The sequence below is a fragment of the Pempheris klunzingeri genome, chromosome 18, assembly GCF_042242105.1.
Source record: "Pempheris klunzingeri isolate RE-2024b chromosome 18, fPemKlu1.hap1, whole genome shotgun sequence".
NCBI classification, from domain to species: domain Eukaryota; kingdom Metazoa; phylum Chordata; class Actinopteri; order Acropomatiformes; family Pempheridae; genus Pempheris; species Pempheris klunzingeri.
Genome location: NC_092029.1, coordinates 327,128 through 344,228, shown reverse-complemented (window position 1 = coordinate 344,228; position 17,101 = coordinate 327,128). Strand labels below are relative to the sequence as shown.

Sequence of the window (17,101 nt, the reverse complement as noted above, 5' to 3'; positions counted from 1 at the left end):
ACTGAGTGAAGACTCGTCCACCACCAACATCTAACTCTCAGGACTGGAAGTCATCTTCGTCCTGCAGAGAACTCAGAGACACTGAGGAGCCATGAGACCAGGACCTGAACCAGAACCCAGCATACAGAGGCTCAGTGAAGGTGGTCCTGAAGGTGTGGAGGTGGATCAGAGAGTCAGAGGAGACTCTGTAGAAGGACAGAGAGCCGGCAGGACAGTCCAAGTACACTGCTACTGTACCAGAGGAGGAGGAGGAGGAGGAGGAGGAGGAGGAGGTGGTGATGGTTGTTTCTTTGTTATTGTGCCTGACAGAGTAACCAAGACCTGAACAGCTCAGAATCCAGCACTGATCATTTAATCCAAACACACAGTCCTTAGTGTTTCCCCTCCTCTTGATTCCTCTGTAACTCACAGCTACACTCACCCCTCCTCTCCACTCCACCTCCCAGTAGCAGCGACCAGTCAGACCTTCTCTGCACAGCAGCTGATTACAGTTCTTGAATCTCTCTGGATGATCAGGATATGGCTGCAGCTCCTTTACCCGTGTCACTGTCCTGTTGTTGTCAGACAGTTTAAGCTTTCTGCTCACTGTGTTTGTGTCCACTGAGAGTTCACAGGAATCTGATGGAGAGAGGAAGACACATATTGACTCTCAGCTCTTCAGACGTTTGGTTGGTGGCCCGATGCTTCAGAGTGCAACGCCTGAGGTACGTCAGGTACGTCAGGGCTCCGCGCTGCAGTCAGCAGCAGTGAATATGTCTGGTTAGACTTTCTAAAGGAATCTGAGCTGAGAAACATTTCACATTTCACGGGTGCTTTTCATCACGCTAACAAGTCTCTTCCTCGCCTCCTTCTTCAGAAGCAGAAGTTCACAGACTGAGAAGCATCCCATGAAATCTGGACACGGACTAAAGGATGAAGTCAGGTGACCTTCGTTGTCATGGTAACAATAATAAAGACGTGGTGAATGAAGCACGCCGCGTACATAACTCAAAGAGAAGTTCACTGTCAGTCACACCTGTCCGACATCCTCCCTACAGGGACTTTTCCCTTCTTTAAACCACGTCACCTGACTTCAACAGCGTGTCCAAACTTTACGCTGGAAGGACCAACCTGCTGCTGGGGGGGAACCTGAGGCGTCATAGTTTGAAGTGCAGGGCCACTGACCAAACGTCAGTATTAGACGAGCTGGAATCGAGAACGGACTGAAAGACTCAACACAGCAGCAGTTTATCATCAGACTCCTGCAGGCTGATGTTCGTCTTGTGCAGAGTTTAATGAGACGCAGTAATGTTCAAATGAATAAATGCCACAACTACCATCTTTGTGTTTAAAGACAAACTGACTGAGCTGCTTTGCCATCATTAGTCAGAGTGAGTCCACACTTACACTTCCTCAGACCAGGTCTTAGCCACTGCTCCCCACCATGGTCCACCCTGCAGGAACAAACACAGTCACAAGGATTGTCTGTCCAACATGAGTCCAAACTGCTGTTCAACATGAAGCAGAGTTCCTCAGTTTGCCAGAACAGACTGTGTTGTTTGTCTCCACGATGGTCTCACAGAGAAGAAGATCACAGTTCACAGATCATCTCAGCAGCACATTTCTATGTTTCAGAGGCTCTGAGGACAGACAGCAGTGTGGTGTGCACACTGGAAAGCCTTCGTGTGAAACTTTGAGCTGAATAAACTAAACATGACGTGATCTCAATAAAAACTGAATGTCAAGGTGAAAATCAGAGCAAAGTGTTGAAGGTTTGAAAAAAGGCACCTAGAAGTTGTTTCACTGAGCAGAAATCATTTGTTCCCTAACTCAGGTCTCCTCGCTCCTCTGAACAGGATCAGGAGAAATGAGACGTCCTTCATGATGACAAGAAACACCTGCAGTGCGTGAGCTCTGTTCATACCTGAGAGTGTCCAGTCTCCACTGTGGATCTTCCAGTCCAGCAGACAGCAGCTTCACTCCTGAGTCTCCTGGATGGTTGTAGCTCAGGTCCAGCTCTCTCAGATGGGAGGGGTTGGAGCTCAGAGCTGAGGCCAGAGCAGCACAGCCTTCCTCAGTGACCAGACAGCCTGACAGCCTGGAATCAGGAAAACATCATAAATTCAGTGTGTTAGGAAATCATGTCTGCAGGGAAGTGAACTGAAAATGGCCTGAAGCCAGATGTGCAGGATTTAGAAGATCAACTGTTCAAGTAGCAGCTGAATCCTGACCTGAGAGTCTTCAGTGTGCAGTGTGGACTCCCCAGTCCAGAAGACAGGATCTTCAGTCCTGAATCCTTCAGGTCGTTGTTACTCAGGTCCAGCTCTGTCAGACTGGAGGACTGGGAGCTGAGAACTGAGGACAGAGCTGCACAGCTTCTCTCTGAGAGGTTACAGCCACTCAGCCTGAGGAAGAGACAGTGATAAACACAATGGTAGACTTTCTTCTTTATGAAATATAAAGACTAGAAATGAATATATCCAGTGATCCATCCACCTACAGAGCTTTGCTGGAGGTTCTGACCACTGGCAGCAGCCTCAGAAGAGCCTCCTCTGAAGCAGAGTATTTCTTCAGCTCAAACACGTCCAGATCTTCTTCTGATGACAGTAAGATGAAGACCAGAGCTGACCACTGAGCAGGAGACAGTTTATCTGTGGAGAGACTTCCTGATCTCAGGGACTGTTGGATCTCCTCCACTAGAGAACGATCATTCAGTTCATTCAGACAGTGGAGCAGGTTGATGCTTCTCTCTGGAGACAGATCCTCACTGATCTTCTCCTTTATGTACCTGATTGTTTCCTGATTGGTCTCTGAGCTACTTCCTGTCTGAGTCAGCAGACCTCGTAGGAGCTTCTGATTGGTCTGCAGTGAAAGACCCAACAGGAAGCGGAGGAACAAATCCAGGTGTCCATTTGAACTCTGTAGGGCCTTGTCCACAGCACTCTGGTGGAGATGTTTCACTTTTGTTTTACCTCCTAATATTTTAGACAACTTGGATGCTGACTGTTCTTCTGACATCAGATTGACTCCAGATTTGATGAAGGTCAGATGGACATGAAGAGCAGCCAGAAACTCCTGAACGCTCAGGTGGACGAAGCAGAACACCTTGTCCTGGTACAGTCCGCTCTCCTCTCTGAAGGTCTGAGTGAACACTCCTGAGTACTTAGAGGCTTCTCTGATATCGGTGCCGCACTCTGTCAGGTCTGATTCATAGAAGATCAGGTTCCCTTTCTGCAGCTGCTCAAACGCCAGTTTTCCCAGAGACTCGATCATCTTCCTGCTCTCTGGACTCCAGTGTGGATCTGTCTCAGATCTTCTATCATACTTGATGTTCTTCAGTTTGGTCTGAACCACCAGGAAGTGGATGTACATCTCAGTCAGGGTCTTGGGCAGCTCTCCTCCCTTTGGGTTCTTCAGTAGAACTTCCAGAACATTAGCAGTGATCCAGCAGAAGACTGGGATGTGGCACATGATGTGGAGGCTTTGGGACGTCTTGATGTGGGAGATGATTCTGTCGGCCTGCTCCTCATCTCTGAACCTCTTCCTGAAGTACTCCTCCTTCTGAGGGTCGGTGAACCCTCTGACCTCTGTCACCATGCCAACACACTCAGCAGGGATCTGATTGGCTGCTGCAGGTCGTGTGGTTATCCAGAGGCGAGCAGAGGGAAGCAGATTTCCCCTGATGAGGTTTGTCAGCAGCACATCCACTGAGGTGGACTCTGTCACATCAGTCAGGGTCTTGTTGTTGAGGAAGTCCAGAGGAAGTCGACACTCGTCCAGACCGTCGAAGATGAAGACGACCTGGAACTCTTCAAACCTGCAGATTCCTGCGTCTTTGGTTTCACTAAAGAATCGATGAACAAGTTCCACCAAGCTGCACTTTTCCTCTTTCAGCACATTCAGCTGTCTGAAGGTGAAAGGAAACATGAACTGTATGTCCTGGTTGACTTTGTCTTCAGCCCAGTCCAGAGTGAACTTCTGCGTTAAGACTGTTTTCCCGATGCCGGCCACTCCCTTTGTCATCACTGTTCTGATTGGTTCCTCTCTTCCAGGTGGGGCTTTGAAGACGTCCTCACATCTGATGGTTGTTTCTGGTCTGTCTGGTTTCCTGGAAGCTGCTTCAATCTGTCTGACCTCATGTTCATCATTGACCTCTGCAGCCCCCCCCTCTGTGATGTGGAGCTCTGTGTAGATCTGGTTCAGCAGCGTTGGGTTTCCTGCTGTAGCGACGCCCTCAAACACACTCTGGAACCTCTTCTTCAGGGTAGACTTGAGTTCACGTCGACAAACTGCAGCAACAGTTCCTGCATGACCAAAGAAGACATGTGATTAATAAGTGGACGCTACAATCGGTCTGATGAGCCTGAACTTTATTTCCTCCATGAAATCTCTTGATCACATCAGCTGCGAAGAGTTTCTGACTGTTTACAGAAGAATTCAGAGATGTGGTGCAGATGTGAGCATCATATTAGCAGCACAGGTTGGAAATGTAAACTCGGCCATGTTGCCTCCACTTCCTCCCTCCATCATGTTGAATCTGTTAAAATCCTCTTACTGCTCTGCAGACGCTCAGCCAGCTCCTTCTGCTTCATCCTCCTCAGGAAGTCCACAGTGATCCTCAGAAATGCCTCTCTGCTGCTCCTCTGCTCTTCATCCTCACCGTCCAGCTCCTCCTCATCCTCCCTCTGACTCTCTGAGCATTCTGGGTAATCTGGACTCAGGACTCTGTGGATCTTCTTCAGCTTGTTCCTCACAAACCTGACGATGTTTTCCTCCAGCAGCTGTAAGAGAATAAAATGTGAAGTTGAGCATCAGATGCTCAGTGACAGACTGAAGCCTGCTGGTCTGCAGGGGGCAGCAGGGAGTCGGATCAGGATGCTGCTGCACTCTTTAGTCTGTGGCTGCTGGATTTAGCAGCAGCAGCTGAGCCTGAACATTCACACACCGTCAATATGGAGTCCAGGTGTATCTGAGGCTGCTCGGTAGATGGACCGCTGGGAACCTCGAAGCTCTGCTGAGGAACTCTGAGGAGCAAACAGACACACAGTCATCAGGAACCATGGAAGCAGCTCAGGATTTCTGCATGTTTGTGTCATGAAATCAGAACCTAGTGCCTGTCTGAGAGATGATACTCATGACAGTAAGGAACTGCTGCATTTGATCTGTTACCTCTGTTCAGATTTAAATTCAATAGGTTCCAACATAGACGAGTCGCTCTTCATGGACACACAGCTGGTTACAGGAGACTCTGGTTTCTGGTGGATCCTGATGGAAATAGAGAACTGGTCAAACACATGTAGATTGCAGCAGAAACCCTGAAGACTGTGGACAGAGGATGAGGTCTTTGGTCATGTGGTGAGGAGTCTGGGTGTCATCCTCGACAGCACACTTTCTTTCACCTCACATATTAACAACATAACCCGGTCAGCCTACTTCCACCTCCGTAACATCAACCGCCTGCGCCCCTCCCTCACCCCTCACTCCACCGCCATTCTGGTTCACAGCTTAGTCACTTCCCGACTTGACTACTGTAACTCCCTTCTGTTCGGTCTCCCCCAAAAAACCCTCCATAAGCTTCAACTGGTCCAGAACTCAGCAGCTCGTATCATCTCTAGGATACCTTCCACTCATCACATCACACCCGTCCTGCAACAGCTTCACTGGCTCCCCATCACCTATCGCATTCAATATAAAGTCCTGCTTCACACATACAAAGTCATCCACAGCCTCGCCCCTCCATACCTCTCTGACCTCATCCACGTATCTGCACCTGCCCGCACCCTCCGATCCTCCTCCTCTGTCCATCTCTCTGTTCCCTCTGCTCGCCTTGTCACCATGGGGGACCGAGCATTCAGCCGCTCGGCTCCCCAGTTATGGAACTCACTCCCCCCTGACCTCCGCAACACCGACTCCTTATTACTCTTCAAATTCAGACTCAAAACCCATCTCTTCACACTTTCCTACTCTCTCTGATTCATTTTGCACTGCTACTGTATTTTATTGCTTGTTTTATACCTGTTTTATTTATCATATTGTATGTTTTGTATTCTGTACGGCGACCTTGTGAGCCTTGAAAGGCGCCCTAAAAATAAAATGTATTATTATTATTATTATTATGTTGGTCCTAAATGGTGTCAAACCTGCGTCTAAAACCTGTTTGTGAATCTTATAGGACGGTTCCAGGTCATCACAGCTTTCCAAACAGTTCCTTCCTGAAATGTGGGACCACTTTGAGATTCACACTGACTTCAGCAAGTGTGGTTTGGAGTTAATGTTGAAATGTTGGTCTCACCTCTGAGCTTGGGTCCGGCCGTCATGGGCCCCCCACAGGGAGCTCTTAGAGGGGGGGGCTCCCTCCTCTGTGTCCTCGCATTGATCCATAGCAGAGCCTCCACCTTCACACACTCACAGCACTTCTGGATTCTACCAGCAGATGGCAGACACGACTTCAGATTTCCACCAGGAACTGTACCGAGCAGGTGACTTCAGATCCACATCAGCCTCAGAGTCTTCCTCGCTTCACCTGTGGAGGAAACACACAGAGAGAAACTGCTGCTGATCCTCCTTCATCAGTCCCTCATCATCAGCATGAGGACGCCGTCACGCTTTCAGAGCAGCAGTCAAAGTCTGGAAACATGAACCTGACAGTCAACCAGCGGAGCCAGAGACCAGAAACCAGAGTTCAGCTCCACTTCTGGTTGTCTGTCCAACAGGAAGTGTCTCCAGATCCAGATCTAAGACATCTTAACGTCTCCTTCACCAAAATAACCGACTTTCAACCCAAAGTGAACCCAGAGAACTGAACAAAAGCAGAAGGAGGTGTGGAGTCACTGTATTATGGAAATGCAGGGTTGTACTATGAGACCAAAGTGTAGTGAGTCTTTCTGAGATATTTCCACACGGAGGTGTGCATGTCATGTTCAGGGACTGTTTGAAAAGGCAGACGTCTCTCTGACTCTGAGACTGGACTTTGATTTATTGATCAATGAAAGCTCAGTGAGCTCAGAGACCCAACATGTATCTCAGATGATAAACCACTGCTTACACAGGAAGGTGATCCTGTGATACGTTCTGTCTTTGATCATATCAGACAGCAAAGAAAGAAACTCAGGAGTTTCCTTCATGTCCTTGTCAGGTCTTGTTTGAATCAACGACAGGACACGTTGTTGAAGCACATGACGGCTGGAGGTCGGAGGTCAGGTCGATGGGGCCACAAACAAGGTTTCCTTTTCCTGTTTCTGAGCCAGGACCAGCATGAACCTTCAGCAACCTTCACCAGCAGCTGAGACCCCAAAGAGAAGCATGAAACACCTTTAGCGCTGCTGCAGAGGCTGAGAAATGACTTGGTCCCGATCAGGAAGGTTAAATGAGTCCTTAACAGGATCTATGTGATGCTGTCACGTGTCTCTGAAAACATCAGCTGCTGCGATCAGAACAAATATTCCTGTGATTTTAGGAGGTCGTAACAGGATCATTACAGCTTCTGTACATCATGTGTTTATGTCCTGTGATGTCTTCTTAACTTCATCCTGGTTCTTCCTCTGATCGTTAGTAAGTGATGGAAGATGAGGACGTCAGAGGATTTTATGGTTGAAACAACAGAATTAATAACATTATCTATTGATGTATTGATCACAGAATGAGCGATCAGGTAAAGTGTGTTTGAACACAAACTACAGACAGACAAAGACAGAGTTCACTGTTTGATCCACTTTATATCTGGAACTTTGGTTTGCTGTTAATGTTCAGGATTCATGTACGTTCAGGATGAAGATGTTGTTGGTTTGGAGCTTTGGACATTTTTATTCATCACTATCTCTTACTGGAACATATTTTATGGCTTTTTATTGCCTTTTAATCACAAAGTACATCGACCAGGATACAACTTCTGAACTCCCCTCAATAAATGTGTCGCACTGGTCATAGAATCAGTGTCTACTAAATATGGAAACCTTTGACCTTTGGTGCTGCTGCCAAACTGTCTAATAATCAAACTGAGGGCTCAGGCAGCAGAGCAAGTTAAAACAGCCTTAAAGCAGCATGAAACAGGGGAGAGACTCCAAAGTAAAATGCCAACAGAGCAGGCTCCACTCCTTCAACAGAAACCTGTCAGACCAACATGTCCGACTGTTCCTCCAGAAACACTGAACACCACAGCCCTTCGCATCGAATGCCACACATGAAGTGCACAGATGCCAGTCAGGACAGTGAAATCAGTGTGACAGACGGATGAGTGAAGAACACTGTGTTCACTGAACCAGAAAGCAGAGACGTTAACATGTCTAAACACTTGGAGGTTACATCAGCGTCACATGACGCTCAAACGCAGAGCAATTCATGTCGACCTGTAAATCTAGATTTGTGCTTCCAGAAATGTCGCACTTAATTTATTTGTGTTGTACGTGGCACTAAAACAGTGTCATCACATCTGAGGATGACACACTGGCTGTGAACCAGAGACTCGGACACAGCTAAAGATCTTCTCTCCCTTCCCGGAGCCTCGTCCTTCCTCGTCTTCTCTGGTGTTTCCTTCATTCCACCAAAGCAGCACAACACATCAGCCCCCCACCTCCTCTACTGTTCCCAGATCAGTTCAACAGACATGATGAAAAGTGTCGGTCACATTACCTTCTGACTCTGGAAATCATCTGGAGGAGGCTGAGGAGTGAAGGTGGAAATAATCAGCAGCTTCAACCAGACAAAGACCAAACATGAAGTCACAGCAGGTTTTCAGACGTCCCGTCTCAGCTCTGTGGAAGCAAATGTGATCACAGAGCACCTCTGACCTTCGGACCCTGGAGCAAATTAAACATTAATGGACAATATGAAAGCTCCTCCTGGATCATAAAGGTCTGATGATACACTGTTATCCTCAGTGCCTTTTATTTTACAGCAAGGGCCATTTAGTACTGCTGCCTGGTGGGTCTCTGTGACATGAGCAACATCAGATCTAACACACACACACACACACACACACTCACACAAGTGGGGGCATTGTGTGTTTGCTGACAGTGTTAATACACAACAACCATACGATAGATACAGAAACATCACAGACACTGATGTTTGAGTACATTTGGTTTTAATGAGGAACAGAACAGAACATACGACACACACACACACACACACACACACCTGTAACCACAGTCATAGAAAGACAGACAGAACATTTGTCTCTACTGACATCAGACCAGGTAAACAGGAGGTGCAGGACAGGTACGAGCCTGACTGTTAGTGGTCGACTGAGTGAGGAATGTGGTGTGCAGGGTGGCCCAGTGGTTAAAGGAAAGTCACAGGTTCAAGTCCCAGCGTGCCCACAGACAGGCTGGTAAAACACATCTAGTCGTTTGTTAAAAGCTTCTCAGAAAACACACGTTAACTCAGACGACTTGTCAGGAAACAAACAATGAACAAAGGAAATAAAATGTTCAAATGAACTCGACATGAATCAGAAAAACTAAAAAGGCACAAATGCATAAAAACGTCCTCTGATGGATAATCAATAAATGAATCTGGATTTGTACTCTGAGGGTAAATGAGTTCAGATCACAGCTTTATCACTTCTCATGAATAAACTCTGCTGCTGGAAGAGAAAGATATTTATTAGTTTGCTGCTTTTTGGAAGTTATTTACTGCGCTCAGAATTTATTTTGAGTTTTTTAAATCATCCGTTCATTTCTTTTTCTCCGTGTTGATCAGGTTTGGTCTGAATGGCGACACTACCCTAACCCTAACAGCTAACAGCTGCAGGGACACATCACCTGTGACCAGACCGACCCCTTCGTCTACAGACGACCCCTTCACTCTTCATGTAGTGACGACCAATTCCTAAAATCTCTTTTCTTCGCAGAGAACGGCGAACTGAAGCTGTGCAACACAACAAGATCCTGTACAAAAAGGTGCTTTTCACAAATATCCTGACTGGAGATGGTTTATGAAGATATTTACACATTTCTAAATTTGTATCTACAAAAGAGAGCCAGAGAGGACTCTGGGAAAAGATCAGGTAATCTCTAGGAAGTTGTCTTTGGATCTTCAGATAACGAGACAAATGTCGTCACGTTTTCTAATTTAACTTAATATATGTGTGTGTGTGTATGTGTGTGTACTTATACATGTTATCATTAAATTACGTAACCACAGGAATTTGGGTAGTTTTATAAACAGGACAGGAGGGAAGCAGAAATCGTCCCCAGTAACAGCCTGATGCCATCTGCTGTAGGATGATTCATAGTTTTAGTTGAGAAAACTCGTGTTCACTACTTTGAGAGTTCAGACATGACATCTTGTTCATATATCTTTGAGAGGTTACAAATGACCATGGCAGGTTTTATTGAAAGTTTTATGGAGCTCTTTATTCAGCTCAGGCTCTGAAACTTCTCTCTCAGATTCTTCACGATGCTCTGCTGTCCGCCCTCCGTCCTCTCTCCGCCGATTGAGCTTCTTTTCTGGGACTTGTTGTCTTGATCGGTCGAGGACGCTGCTGTGCCGTGGAGCTCTTGAGGCCTCGCTGGCTCAGTTTTGCTTTTGCCTTCCTCCCTCTGTTTATATTCGTCAGACTCCTGATAGGCCCGGCAGCGGTCGATGACAGCCATGATGGAGATCTTCTCCCTGCTGGTCGGTGAGCGGATCTGGATATAGTTGTCATCCCCGTCTCCTCCTTCTTTGGATTCTTTGTCTGTTTTCGCAGCCTCTGACTCAGGAAGCTTCTCCATGATGATGATCTTGTGTTCGGGGTCGTTCGATAGTGGCGCCTCGGCTGAAACGTAGTAACCGTCGTAGTTTCCTTTAGCGACTTTGTCCTGGAGCTTCTGCAGCTCAGTCATTTGTGCTCCGCTGAGCCGAGGGTCCAGAGAATTGGCTCTGTGAAGACGTTTGCGACGTTCCTCTCTGCTGGCATCCCGGCTACCGTGAGGTTTGTACGAAGGAACCTCTGCAGAAGCTCCGTCATCAGGGAGGAGGCTGGAGGAGCAGCTGGAGTGCCTCCTCAGACTGCAGTCAAACATCTGCTCAGGGCTCCGGCCCACAGGATTCTTCTGGGAGGGGCCGTGGTCGGAGTATTTGGAGCAGAGTTCTTGGACGTCGGGCCAGTTGAAGCACTCGGTGGGAGGAGGAGGACTAAGGGGACTCAGGGGGCTGCGGGAGCGAACCCGGCCTGGGGACACCACCCTCGAGCTGCCCACGGAGCTGCAGGTGGTGCCGCGGGTCGGACACTGGATCTGGTCTGTGGGACTCAGAGGGAGAGAGGCTGCCTGGTTATGAGAGACCAGCGGCAGAGTCAAGTTGGGTTTACCTGCAAAACATGAAACACACTTATGGTTTTTACATCGTCTTATACGAGTCATTCGTGAGGACAAAGGACATACAAATATCTGAGCTGTTACTTCGAACTTTAACCTGACAAGAGACAAACAGGAATGTAAAGGTGAGCTCAACATACCTGAAGTCTCCCTCTCCTCCACCACGCTGGGTAAGCTCTTCTTGACGATCAGCAGGCCCTGACTTCGCTGCCGGACCACTGGTTTGGTCGTTTTGATTCGCTGGCTGTACTGACGGGCCAGATGGAGGACTTTGCTCTTGGCCTTGTCTACATCGTCCAGCTGATTTGAGTCCTCGCTGGGTCTTTCCCCCTCAGCCTCCGCCTTCAGCTGGACAACCCGAGGAACTGGCATCCTGAGCAGGACGGCCTCTTCCCCAAACACCTTCAGGGCGTCCTTCAGACTTCCTGTCCGATTCACAGCAGAGGCTTTGTGCTTGAGGGGTGAGGGGCTTGTGGATTCCTCCGTGATGGCGCTGAGGTCAGACGCTCCACTCTCTTGGTCACAGCTCTTGTTTGGGATCTTTGTTGTGTCAGAGAGGTCGACGTTGGTCATTCTGGGGTTTCTTGGAGTTTCTCGAGCTCGTTCTCGCCCTCTGTCTTCACTTTGAGATCTGGTGATCTCCTGCTCCATTGTCTGCCAGATCTTGATCATTTCGGACGAAGGCCTGAACTCTTCATCTTCAAACAGATTGTCCTGCAAGCTTTGAGACCTGGACCTCTGGCTTTCACCTGAATCTTCTTGGTCTGTGCTTCTCTGATCAGACTTCAGAGAGTCCATAGAGTCACTAAAGACCACGTGGCCTTGGGTATCTGTCTCCAGGTCCAGACTGGAGGACGTGGTCGAGATGGTGGGATTCGTCTGGACGGCCTCAACCTTTGGGATGCTGTTCAACCGGCTGACTGAGCTCCTCACCAGCCCAGTCGGGATGTATGTCAGACTCTCTCTGCGCTGGATGCTGAAGGTGGCGTCCTGGGTCTCTGCGTTCTCATAGTAACTCTTGATTTTGCCGATGAGCAGCTGGTCCTGCTTGGACAGGGTGGAGTCCCGTCGCCGCCGCATGCTTCGGTCAGCGTCAAAGAGGCTGTCGTCCCGAGGAGACAGCAGGGTCAGATCTGTCCCGCCGAAGGTCTCTGCAGCATCAGAACAGATGCTGTTGAGCCGGAAAGGCCGGTCGGCAGGTTCGGCGCTGAGGCTGAGGCTGCTGCCGGTCCTGCTGGGTAGCCGCGGTGAAGCGCAGCCGAGGGAGCGGCTGTCGTCCTGGACCAGGCTGCTTCGTTTGATGCTGTTGGAGAAGTGCTGAGCGATGGCGCTGGCTTTGTCCAGAACAGAGGAGGGAAGGATGCTGGTGGCTTCCCCCTCTTTCTCTGGTGCCCCCTTCACATCCTCCTCATCCTCGGAGGATTCACCACTACTCAGGGTCTTTGAATCTGAATCAGGTGTAGCAGAGGACGGTTGCTCTGTGGACTCTGGATCTCTTTCAGATTTCAGTTCTTCTGACCTCTGAGGAGATACAGAGATCCTGGGAGGAGCAGTGGACCGGCTGTCTGGATCAGGGGAGGATTCTGGTTTAAGGTTTTCAGACCCTGATGTCTTCTCCTGTGTGGAGCGCTGGAGAGGAAGAAAATCAAAATCACAAGACAAATAATTAGACAATATTTTCTGATTAGTCCCAGTAGTGTGTCGTGTAGAGAGTGTAGAAAATAAACTCCAGGAACAGAAAGATGAGTGAGAGGGAGATTTTACTGAGCTACAGACTCCAGGGGGACAGAGACGGGTCAGGAAGTGACATCATCCTGAAGGTATCGAACCTGCGATTTGTCCACTGGGCTGTTCATTTACCTGCTCACAGGTGGGTTCAGCTCCACCTAGCTCATCTCCAGGAAGTCGTCCATTTTCTTTGCTGCAGCCGTTAGAAGAGACGGCGCCCCCCTCTGCCTCCTTCAGCACAAGACAAACGGGACAATATCTTTAATATCAGCTGATCAAAAATACATTTGGAGAATGAATAATGTCATATCATCAAGTCAAGGCCAAATAACAACCAAACAAAAACACTGCACACTCCTTTTTAAAGGGTCACTTCACCACAGAACTACACCAGGATTTGTTAGGGTCTTGGGTTGGAGGAATAAAGTCAATCGAGACAAATATCTCTGTAAGATTAGAAAACGATTAGAAGCCACCCGGGGGAAGCAGGAAAATGTGTTTTTCTATTGTGTGAACTGAGCCTTTATTACAGACTGAATGAACGGCTGTCAGTGATGAATCCTGTGCAGCAGCTTTGTGAATTTCATCATCAGCTTCCCACCACACACAGACCCACTCATGGATCAGTGGAACCACACATGCAAAGAGACGGAGCGACACGGCAACCAAACACCTGCCCACAGTTCAGCCCCTCGGCAGCGACGCAGCATCGAACCAGCGGCTGCAGACGCTGCAGGTCAGATGTGGGCGAAGCTCCATGAAAGCAAAACATAAATGGAGTGATGTAAAAAGCAGTTGTGTTTCTAAAGGCACCTTTTAATTTGTAGGAGCTACATTAAATATATCAACATCAGTTATCAGTTTAGAATATTCAGCATGTTGAAGGTTTAATGTCTTCAGTCCAGCTGTCGTTTAGCGTGTTGACCCTGAACATGAAGCTCAGCGGATGTTAGTTCCACACGTGAAGCTCATGCAGCAGATAGCTGAGAGCTCCAGAATGGCGGTAAGCTATCGATGAGCGGAGCGAGGAGTGCTGTTATCCGTGACTTTAGTATGTTATGGAGGTGGAGCAGGGCAGGCGGAGGGCGATGTTGGAGGGAGCGTGGGGAAGAAGACCCGGCAGGCAGCAGAAAGCCTCACCGTCACCATGGTAACTCCGGCAGAGAGCAGAACCTGCGCCCTGAGGTGCCAGCAGGAGATGGCGGCCAGCACGGAGCTGGCGAAGTCTTCTACCTGGTCGTCCTCCAGCAGAATCTCATCCGGCTCACTGCCCTCTGCCTGTGTCTGATGAGACCACTGAGGAGTCAACCTCCCCTCCTCTTCCTCACTGCAGATGAGTCGCTCCAGTGAGTCCTTCCTGCCCCCATGCTCCTCCTCCTCCTCCTCCTCACCCTTCTCGGCGGCTCGGTCAGTCTCAGACTCTCCCCGGTGAGCGGCCGGCTGCAGAGGGTCCCTGGGTAACACCCCCTCACTGTCTGAGTGCTGCAGGACGTCACACACTCATCGGTTCCTGCTCCTGTTTCCCACCCCAAGAGTTTTCTAGGACTAATGTAGTCTCAGAGGATGAACCCCTGGATGTTCAGACAGCAGCTCCTGTCTGCAGAGGATGAACCCCTGGATGTTCAGACAGCAGCTCCTGTCTGCAGAGGATGAACCCCTGGATGTTCAGACTGTCAGTGGGTCACTGAGAGACTGAAGGAACCTTAAAAACAGACAGGTTCTCTATGAGGTTCTGCAGCCTCTGTTTTCTGGAACTTTATTCTGGAGGGACGTCACATGATGACATCCTCTGGAGGAGGAAGTTACTCTGAAGGATTCAACATGAGCTCCACGTCTGTGGGGTCATGATTGACTGAATTATGAGTCTTTCCTGCCTGTAAACAGTCCAAATGTTTAATGAACAGCTTGTTTCTTACCTTTAAAATGGCTGTGATCACCAGCAGCAGAGGAAGAGGAGCAGACATGACAAAGGGTTAAACACAGACAGACAAAAAGACAGCAGGTCAGTTCATAACGTATCAACATATTCAACACGAGTTAGTGTTTTCACTGACGGCTGAGACAGGAAGCTGCTTCAGTGGCTGACAACAACATCTATTTGTACCTTTGGTGCTCTTCAGTATCTGTTTGGTCGGCTCTGAGGAAGAAACACAACAAACAGCTGCTATTACCGTCAATAACATGCTGATGGAAGGACCAAGGACCAAGATCTAGAAACAGGAAGTAGTTCCTGCTGTTTGCGTGTGATTACCAGACTGTCTTCGTCCCTGACGACCGTCTCGTGGAAGCTCGTCGGACTGACAGGACAGAGATTTCTTCAGCCGCTCAGGACTGTAGTGATACCTGGGAGGGTCTACAGGTGTAAAACATGAATAACAATGTTAAAGCAGCAAGCAGCCATGAGCGGGCAACATTTCATATAAATCAACTGAGGACTGTCTCAGTGACTTCTGACTTCTGATGTCAGGCCACGATTTTATCAAACCTGTGAAATTTGGGGCAGATTCGACAATGTACATTAAAGTGAAAACAACTTCCTGTTTCATGGCGAAACATCGAACTTGAAGTCTTGCTGAGGCCGTTTGTTACTCTACAAAACCTTTGATAGCTTTTCATCGTTAATTGTTGATTAACCTCCTCCAACTAGTTTGTCACAAACATTTCACACTTCATTCAAAATGGCTGACTTCCTGTTGGGTTTAGGTCAGCATGGTCCACATGCCGCATAAATTACATAAGTCTACATAAAACACAGTGTGGGGCGACTCGGTGACATTTTAGGATAATAAAAAAACAACAACACCAACAACAATAAACAACAACAACAATTAAAACCAACAACAATAAACAACAACATGAGCAAAGACGTCAATAACAACTGCAACAATGAGAAAAACAATAACAAGATGACCACAACAACAACACCACACCACCACAACACCACACCACGACAACACCACAACAACACCACACCACAACAACACACCACCACAACACCACACCACGACAACACCACAACAACAACAACACACCACAACAACACACCACCACAACACCACACCACCACAACACCACAACAACACCACACCACAACAACACACCACCACAACACCACAACAACACCACACCACAACAACACACCACCACAACACCACACCACGACAACACCACAACAACAACAACACACCACAACAACACACCACCACAACACCACACCACCACAACACCACAACAACACCACACCACAACAACACACCACCACAACACCACACCACCACAACACCACAACAACACCACACCACAACAACACACCACCACAACACCACACCACGACAACACCACAACAACAACAACACACCACAACACCACACCAACAACAACACCACACCACACCATACCAACAACACCACCACAACACCACACCAACAACAACACCACACCACACCATACCAACAACACCACCACAACAACAGCACCACCACACCACGACAACACCACAACAACACCACACCAACAACAACACCACGACAACACCACAACAACACAACACCATACCAACAACACCACCACAACAACACCACCACCACACCACAACAACACCACACTACAACAACACCACACCACAACAACATCACACCATAACAACACCACACCACAACAACAACACCACCACAACACCACACCACACCACAACAACAGCACCAACATCAACCTAAACTTGGCTCAAGCTGCCAGCACCAGTCCATCTGATCCAAACACCAGACCGGCTGCTGTGCTGATACATCAGAGGGAAATCTTGCACATTGATCAGTTTGTATTGATCGGCATCAAACTGAATCGTGTAACTAATCTCAAACCTTAAAACAATGTATACACACGAGTACAGCAGTAATACTACTGCAGTGACATCAGAGTAATAATACTCATCACAAGTACTTCAGCTCATCACACTGACTGTGGTGGGATTGTGGATGCTGGACTTTCTGATTCACTTCCTGTTGTGTGTGTGTGATGTTAATACAAACATCAAACGTCGGTTACTCACATATGGGATTCATTTCCAAGATGGCGTCTTTGGCCTGAAACACACAACA

At 48.2% G+C, this 17,101-nt stretch overlaps 2 protein-coding genes across 2 annotated transcripts in view; both read right to left on the bottom strand.

The window, feature by feature from the left end:
* On the bottom strand, positions 1-6,403 carry LOC139217593 (NLR family CARD domain-containing protein 3-like). The gene is made up of 9 exons (XM_070848951.1): positions 6,272-6,403; positions 5,149-5,244; positions 4,925-5,003; positions 4,535-4,760; positions 2,480-4,283; positions 2,211-2,384; positions 1,904-2,077; positions 1,387-1,433; positions 1-618 (listed from the first exon to the last, which is right to left on the bottom strand). Exons 1-9 carry the CDS (start codon positions 6,358-6,360, stop codon positions 38-40), a joined length of 3,270 nt encoding a protein of 1,089 aa, XP_070705052.1. The 5' UTR covers positions 6,361-6,403; the 3' UTR covers positions 1-37.
* A 2,641-nt stretch (positions 6,404-9,044) lies between these two features.
* plekhg3 (pleckstrin homology and RhoGEF domain containing G3) overlaps positions 9,045-17,101 on the bottom strand; it is a 27,091-nt gene continuing 19,034 nt past the window's right edge. The window contains exons 12-20 of the mRNA XM_070849835.1: positions 17,053-17,086; positions 15,259-15,360; positions 15,112-15,144; positions 14,814-14,934; positions 14,148-14,460; positions 13,969-14,015; positions 13,140-13,266; positions 11,420-12,908; positions 9,045-11,272 (exon numbers count right to left, since the gene is read on the bottom strand). Of these exons, the coding sequence (XP_070705936.1) occupies positions 10,338-11,272; positions 11,420-12,908; positions 13,140-13,266; positions 13,969-14,015; positions 14,148-14,460; positions 14,814-14,934; positions 15,112-15,144; positions 15,259-15,360; positions 17,053-17,086 (3,201 nt within the window). The 3' untranslated portion in view covers positions 9,045-10,337. The remainder of the gene's footprint in view (positions 11,273-11,419; positions 12,909-13,139; positions 13,267-13,968; positions 14,016-14,147; positions 14,461-14,813; positions 14,935-15,111; positions 15,145-15,258; positions 15,361-17,052; positions 17,087-17,101) is intronic.